At 48.3% G+C, this 8,501-nt stretch overlaps 1 protein-coding gene across 1 annotated transcript; it reads left to right on the forward strand.

Annotated features, from left to right (window-relative positions):
• The first annotated feature begins 495 nt into the window (after nucleotides 1-495).
• On the forward strand, nucleotides 496-6,774 carry Tspan16 (tetraspanin 16). Its single transcript, XM_052726253.1, has 5 exons — nucleotides 496-540; nucleotides 656-793; nucleotides 1,725-1,799; nucleotides 2,950-3,075; nucleotides 6,667-6,774. The coding sequence occupies exons 1-5, from the start codon at nucleotides 496-498 to the stop codon at nucleotides 6,772-6,774; spliced, it is 492 nt and encodes a 163-aa protein (XP_052582213.1).
• The last annotated feature ends 1,727 nt before the right edge of the window (nucleotides 6,775-8,501 follow it).

Genomic DNA, 8,501 nt, shown 5'->3' on the forward strand with positions numbered 1-8,501 from the left:
ATGGTGAAAGTGGGCCAAGTAGAGCTCCAGAGAACACCGCTGGACTGCGATACACCTTCCCCAGACTCCGCGACCTACCTATCCCTTAATTTGTAAGTTATGCCATTAAATAAATCTCCTTTTAACTACGTGGAGTGGCCTTAATAATTTCACCAATATTTCTCTGTGTAGTTTTGGTGCCTGTCCTAGATCTCGCTCTGTAGACCAGGCTGGCCTCAAACTCACAGAGATCCACCTGATTCTGCCTCCTGAGTGCTGGGATTAAAGGTGTGCGCCACCACTCCCCGGCCAGCATGCCTTTAATTCTAGTACCCAGGAGGCAGAGGCAGTTGGATCTCTGTGAGTTCAAGGTCAGCCTGGTTTATATATTGAATTCCAGATCAGTTAGAGATACATAGTGAGACTCTCTCAAAACAAAAACAAAACAAACAAACAAAAATAGAGATCTGCTTGTCTCTGCTTCCTGAATGCTGGGATTAAAGGCATGCGCCACCAATGTCAGGCTGCTTCCTGATGTTTCTGCATCACTACCAGCTCGGGGTATTGCTCTGTTTATCATTTTTGCTGATTTTATTAGTTTCTGCTTCCCTCTGGCCCCACCCAGGAAGACTCCCACTTGTACCCCCTGACCTTCTGTTTGGTTTCTGTTCTCCAGGTGTCTGGCATGGTCCTCACCGGACTGGTTCTTGGGGTCATGTATGGAGAGGCCTCACTGACAAAGGTCCTTGGGATGTCCTCTGCCTACCTCTTTCACTTTGGCTATCTGAGCCTGGGAATGAGACGCATCACCAGAGTGCTCAGCCTTGGGCGTGGTATGGAATGACGATGGAAAACAGAGGCATGCTCCTGACTGTAAGTAGTCTCCACGTAGAGACCACACAGCCCTGCCATGTATCCACCGTCTTTCCCTCTACGGCCACTGTTTTAGATTGTATTTTGTTTGTTTTTCCAGACAGGGTTTCTCTCTGTAACAGTTCTGGCTATCCTGGAACTCGATTTGTAGACCAGGATGGCCTTAAACTCACAGAGATCCACCTGCCTTCTGAGTGCTGGGATTAAGGCGTGTGCCACCACTGCCCAGCTTAGTTTTTGTTGTTGCTGTTGTTGTTGTTGTTTTAGACAGGATCTCAGTAGATAGCCCAAGCATACCTAAAACTCAAGATCCTCCTGTGTCCGCCTCCAGGGTGCTAAGAATAAAGGTGTTCGCTCCCATACCTGGTTCATAACTAGCTTTTTTTTCTTGAGTCAGGGTCTCATGTAGCCCAGGCTGGCCTTGATCTGGCTAGGCAACCAAGGATGACTCTCATTCTCCCTCTCCCGCTTTTCAAGTCCAGGCTCCTGGCTTCTTTGTTTGATTTTGGTACCGCAGGTGGCTGAGGCTCCAGTGCTCTCACAGTGCCCCCTTCTTCATCAACCTTGAACCCATATGCACCGGCTTTGAGCTCTCCCCTCAAGCATCTCAAGAGAAGGTTCCCATCTGGCAGCTCCCTCAAGCACCCCAGGCCAGCCTGAACCTGGATCTTTCTGCACCCTGGAAACAGAGCTGGAAACAAAACCCAGCAACCTCCCGCCTCCATCCGCATTTGAGTTCTTTCAAACTGGAGCCCAGTAGAAAGGGCGTGGGGTGGAGGACGGAACCTCTTCCCTCCTCAGCACCAGGTCGGTGGGATCCGCCAAGCAGGCTCCCAGCCCAGCCCTGTCCTGTGCCTCTCTGTGTCCTCTAGTGTTTCCTGCTCCTGGTTATCATTGTCATCCTGGAAGTGGTGATGGCCTCTGTGGTGCTTGTATTCTTCCCACTTGTGAGTACAGAATTTCTAAGTCACAGAAATAGAAGCCATCAGAAGTCTGGTCCCCAGAGGCGTCCCCACTCCATTCCCTCCCCTGACACCTAGAAGCCCAGAGATGGGGGCATACTGGGGGGGGGGGGAAGCTGACAACCCCAGCCTTGTCCAGCAGGGGACACCAGCAATCTGTCACCATCCAACCTGTCTTCTGCAGGGAGATGGGAAGTAATGGGCAAGGCAGGCACATCGTAGAATTTGAAAAGATGTCCGAAGATTGGGGTAGAGGGGTGTCTTAGCCGGAGGCCTCTACCTGGAATCCCCACTGAGGGGCTGAGTACTCTTCTGTCACTGCTCAGGTGCGTTAAGAGGTCATGTGCTCTATTTGGGAGGTGATGACAGGATGTGCTTATGGGGACAAGGAGACAGCCTCCCTGTGGGTCACTGGGCCAGTCACAGAATAGGAAATCCATCTAAAGGCCTGGAGAAGGGCTGGAGCGTGGCTCAGTTCACAAACGGCCAGTCTGGCAAGCACATGTCCTGGGTTCCTTCCCCAGCACCATATGAACCAGGGATGGTGGTGCACTTCTGTGTCTCAGCATTGGGGAGACGAGACAGTGGCGTCTCTGGGACCCGTGACCAGCCTATCAATGAATTCCAAGGCAGTGAGAGACCCTGTCTCAAAACACAAGGTGGGGCTCACTGGGTGCTTGCCGCCAAGCCTGATGACCTGAGTTTATCCCGGGACTCAAATGCTGGGAGATGAGAACTGACTCCTTTAAGGTGTTCTCTGACCTCCACACACACACGCACACACATACACATAAGATAAAGCAAATGTAATTCAAAACAAAACAGAAAACACAAGATGGAGAACACTCAAGGTTGACCTTTGGCCTCCACATGAATGCAGGCACACACACACACACACAAATACACACAATTGTACTTATAGACACACATACAGAAAAAAGCATACATCTGGAGCCAGAAATCATGGCAAACACTTGTGATTGCAGAATCCAGGAGGCTGAGGCAGGAGAATCATGAGCTACTTGCCAAGAACCTACCTCAAACAACACAAAACGTGTGTCTTGTCTCTATGCTCAGGGGCTGAGCCCCTGGTTCACTTACTCCGTTTGGGTCATCACATGAGGGTTGTGTGCAGGGGCCACGGGACAGAAAGGCCACCCTTGTGACAACCGGCCACACCTACCCCAGGGGCTGTTGTAAATCCATAGGTACTGCGAACTGTGACGGGTACAATGTGTCCTCGGATGTCATCTACCAGGAGGTAACTCAAACATTTTATTGCCTGTCATCTTAGAGACCCCAGGAGCTCCCGACTGTGGGAACCGTGACCAAGGGCTTGGGGGAGAGAAGCAAGCTCACTGGGTTCTCAGTTCATTTTGATAACATCACTTTGGGCTAATGAGTCAGCTTCCTGATACTGTAACAAAACACCTGAGGTTATCAGCTGAAAAAGATAGAATAGTAACTGCTCAGGGTGGCTCACACCTATAGTCCCCAGCACTGAGGAGGCTGAGGCAGGGGGATCACAGAGTCTGAGAGGCCAGCTGGGACTACACTGCAAGAACCTAGTTTAAAAAATAAAAAGGAGGAAGGCTGGTGAGAAGCCTCAGCAGGCACCGGCTTGCCATCAAGCCGGACACAACCTGAGTGTGGTCCCTGGAACCCACTTGGAAGGAGAGAGACAATTCCCCCAGGTTAACCTCTGACCTCCATATGTACATCATGGCATGTGGACCATGGCATGCGCACCAGGACCATGGGCATGCAATACAGCAAAGAAATCAATAAGGCTGGAGCGATGGCTCAGTGGTTAAGAGCTCTTGTTCTTGCAGAGGACCTGGGCTCGAGTCCCAGCACCCACATGGTGGCATAAAACTGTATATAATTGCAGTTCCAAGGGATCGGACGCCTTTTGTAGGCCCTAGAGACCCCCATGCTACACAGAAAGACTGACTAAGGGCCACATGAGTGAGGGTAATCAAAGGCCCCATGGTTGTTAGTGCTCAGGGCTTCCTTTCCTGGAATCTAGAGAAAGAGGGGTTTGATTGCTAAGGGGTTCGGCTGGCGGCTCCTTGCTTTGACTGACAGGACTGGGTTAGAGGAACTTGGTTCTGCATGCCCTTTCCCATGAGGCATCTGTTTCTAGTCTTATGCACACCCTATTACGCAAATGTAGAAGATGGCGAACAGGGGACTCTACCTGAAAGTTCACTTGCGGCCACAGTCTGCCTTTACCGCGTATGAACCACAACCAGTCCAGGCTGGGCTGGCCACCTAACCTCACACCCAGATAAGTTGAGAAACTCATTTGAACAGAAACTCTGATGGTCATTGGGGGATGAAAAAACGTTGCTTGCTTTTGTGTGCTTGTTTTTAATTATTTCATTTATCCATTTAGCGGGTGTGCACGTGTCACAGGGCGAGCCTGGAGTTCAGAGAACAATTTGCAGGAATCCATTTTCTCCTTCCACCACGTGGATCCTGAGGATTGAACTCAGGTCTTCAACCTTAGCAGCAAGTGCCTTTATGAACTGGGCTACATTGCCATCCTCCTATAGCTGTCTTGGATTTCTGGGTGCATTATTAGAAAAGGGGTGTGGGTGCATGGTACATGTAGGTGAGGGTCCTGGGTTATCAATGCATTGTTAGAAGATGGTGTAGTCCGGTCCCCTCACCCATAAGACAAAGAAAAGAGTAGCACCCATCCCATAGGACCATATTGAGAGATGAATGAGAAAATACAAAGAAAGGAACAAGGTGTTGAATATAGTTAATGAAGCTCTTCTGTTCATATGTAAAGAGTTCTCAGAAATAAGTAACACTGTAGCTCAGTGCAGGAATATATCCTTTGCACGTGTGAAGACTTGGGTTCAGGCTAAGAGAAAAGGAAGGGCAAGAAGGAGGAGGAGGCATGCACATGTCCATAGTCCCAGCGATTTGGAGGATGAAGCAGGAGTCAAGTCTGAGGCCAGCCTGGGTTATAGACTGAGATACTGTCTTAAGTAAACAAACAAGTAAATAAAAATAAATAAAACCAAGGCTGGGAATATAGCTAAGTAGGTAGTGTGCTAACCTAGAATGCATGAACCTTTGGTGTGGTCCCCAGGACCACATAAACCAACTGTGGTTGCACACAGTTATAATCCCAGTACTTGGGAAGTGGAGGCAGGAGAATCAAGTTCAAAGTCATCCTCCACTATGTAGAGAGTTCTGAGCTAGCCTGTGCTATGAGACCCTGCCTCACAACAACAAAAAAACCAAAAAAAACCCCAAGGGTTGGATAGGTGTCTCAGTGGTTAAGAACACTTGGTGCTCAATCATGAGAACTTGAGTTCAAATTCTACACACACATAAGCAGCTCATAAATGCTTAAAACTGGGTTTGTATTGCTGTGCTTAAAACCCTATGGCTAAATGCAACCTGGGGAGTAAAGGATTTATTTCACTTTACAGGTTTTAGTCTATCATTGAGGGAAGTCAAGGCAGAAACTTGGAGGCAGGAACTAAAGCAGAGGGCATAGAGGAACTGTTTACTGGCTTGCTCCTCATGGCTTGTTCAGCCTGCTTTCTTATACAACCCAGGACCACCCACCCAGAGATGGTATTACCCACAGTGACTGTACTGTGTCCTCCCACATCAATCATCCATCCAAACGGATGCCCCACAGGCCTGCCTACAGGACAATCTAATGAAGGCATTTCCTCCATTGAGGTTCCTCTTCCCAAATGACTCTAGCTTGTGTCAAGTAGACCAAAAAATAAGGCAGGACAACATACCCTTTGTCAGTTTGATGCACCAACACAACACTATTAAGCCATAACCCTTCCTTTCTTCCAAGATCTCATTAATATCACAGAATAAAACACTTCAACTTATTTCTTACTTTTTTGAAGCAGTGTAGCCCTGGCTATCCTAGACCTCATTCTGTAGACCAGGCTGGCCTTAAACTCCCAGCGATCTGCCTGCCTCTGCCTCCAAAGTGCCAGTATTAGAGTCATGTACCACCACTGCCCTGCTTTAAAAAAACAAACAACAACAACAAAAAATCCAACTTTTTTTTTTTTTTTTTTTTTTTGGTTTTTCGAGACAGGGTTTCTCTGTGTAGCTTTGCGCCTTTCCTGGAACTCACTTGGTAGCCCAGGCTGGCCTCGAACTCACAGGGATCCGCCTGGCTCTGCCTCCCGAGTGCTGGGATTAAAGGCGTGCGCCACCACCGCCCGGCTAAAAAATCCAACTTTTAAAAGTCCCATAATCTTTAAAAATTCAAACCCTTAAAAGTAGTCCTTTTTTTTTTTTTTTTTTTTTAAAGTATTTAAGGTCTCTCTAAAAATCCAAAGTTTCTTAATTGTGGGCTTTTGTAAAATTAAAACAACAACAACAACAACAACAAAAAAAACTAGTTATATACTTTCTTACTCCACGAGGGAAGAACTGGGTATAGTCACATTCAAACCAAGGCAAAACCACAGCCCAACAGTGTGAAAGTCGGTGCCAGATGTCTGACTCACGATCGAGGCTGCAAAGGGCTTGTGTAGCTCTCCCTCTTGGAGTCCGACACACACATAACTCATCTCACAGGCTTAACTCAGCTCCATTCCACAGTAGCTGGTCTTGTTGGTCATCCCATGATACTGGCATCTCCAAATGCTTGGGTCTTCATTACAACCGGGAGAACTTTCAATAGCCTCCACTAGGGCCCTTTCAGGGACTTTAACCCTGCCATATAACGCCAAGCCTCGGGTGCTCTCCATGACCCTTCATGTCTTCAAATCCAGTACCACCGGGGACACTTACATATTACCAAGTTCAGCTGCCAGCACAAGGTACAGCCTTGGCCCGCTCTGCACTGCAGCTTCTGTGTGCTGACCCTGAGGAAGCACGTTCTGATAAACCTCACCTCAATGATGCTGTGCTCTTCTTAGCCACAGCTGACTCTTTAGCCCCAGCTGATAAGGACTGACTGTTCCAGCAAAGCAAAGGTTTCAGTTTAGTGGTCTTTGTCTCTTGTTAATCACAGCCCATCGTTCAGAATGTTGAATGGCCCTCACAGAGTCTTTGAGGGTCTCTCAAACTTCCGAAGCTAAGCCTCCACGGTCTGTGCTGCTCTCAGAATTTTCTTTTAAGTTCCCACAAGCACTCATTGAGCACTTGTTTAGCTAGGGTTTTGTTGCTATGATGAAACACCATGACCAAATGCAACTGGAGGAGGGAGGGTTTATTTTGCTTACACTTCACAGAGGGAAGTCAGAGCAGGATCCTGGAGGCAGGAGCTGATGCAGAGGCCATGGAGGGTGCTGCTTTCTGGCTTGCTCTCCTTGGCTTGCTCAGCCTGCTTTCTTACAAAACCCAGGACCACCAGCCCAGGGATGGCACCACCGACATTAGGCGAGGTCCTCCCCCATCAATCACTAATTAAGAAAATGCCCCATGGGCTTGCCTACAGCCAGATCTGTTGAGGCGTTTCCTCATTGAGGTTCCCCCCTCTCAGATGACTCCAACTTGTGTCAAATTGACGTAAAACTAGCCAGCACAGCTCAGAACACTCAATGGTTTTTCTGACCCAAAGTTCCAAAGTCCTTCCACAGTCCTCCCCAAAACATGGTCAGGTCTGTCATAGAAATACCCCACTCCTGGTACTAATTCTGTCTTAGTTAGGGTTTCTATTGCTGTAATAAAACACCATGACCAAAAAATCTTGGGAGGGAAAGGGTTTATTTGGCTTACAGATCACAGTCCATCGCTGAAGGAAGTCAGAGCAGGAACCCTGCAGGAACTGATGCAGAGGCCATGGAGGATGCTGCTTTCTGGCTTGCTCTCCATGGTTTGCTCAGCCCGATTTCTTGTAACACTCAGGACCACCTGCCCACGGTGGTACTGCCCACAGCCAGATGGGCCCTCCCACATGAATAATTAATGAAAAAAATGCCTCATAGATCTGCCCACAGGCCAATCTGATAGAGACATTTTCTCAGTTGAAGTTTCCTCTTTCCAAATCATTCTGGTGTGTGTCAAGTTTACAAAAGTCAACCAGAAGATACCCTCTTCTGGCCTCTGAGGGCACACACACACACACACACACACACACACACACAGAGTAATAACAAAATAAAAAATTTAAACTAAAACAAAATGTAAGAAGAAAAAGAAGGGAGACAGAGGCAGGCGCGGTGGCGCACACCTCCAATCCCAGCACTCGGGAGACAGAGGCAGGCGGGCGGATCTCTATGAATTTGAGGCCAGCCTGGACTACAGAGTGAGTTCCATGACACCAGGGGTTACATAATAAGACCCTGTCTTGGCGGTGGTGAAGAAGAAAAGGAAGAAATAACAGCTGATTCATTCCATGTGAATTCTTGAAGACCTCGCAAAACTCTCACCGCATTGGTCCCATCTAGGGACAGGCACTAAAAAACCACGCAGAGAAACCCTGTCTTGAAAAAACTAACCAACCAATCAACCAACCAAACAAAAACTCAAAATATTTTCTTGGAAATAAAGTGATAGGAGCAGTGAGGAAGCCAGGCGAGCTTCTCTGAGGAGGTGTCATCTGGCTCAGTGACGGAGAAGGGGAATACAAGTCTATCATGGGGCTGGAAAGACAGCTTTGTGGTCAGAGAGGCAGCAGCACCCACAGCTCCAGATCCAGGGGATGCAGCACTCTGGCCTCTCTGGGCACCTGCACCTGAG

The sequence above is a fragment of the Peromyscus californicus genome, unplaced genomic scaffold, assembly GCF_007827085.1.
Source record: "Peromyscus californicus insignis strain IS unplaced genomic scaffold, ASM782708v3 Scaffold_11__1_contigs__length_118956290, whole genome shotgun sequence".
Lineage (NCBI taxonomy): Eukaryota > Metazoa > Chordata > Mammalia > Rodentia > Cricetidae > Peromyscus > Peromyscus californicus.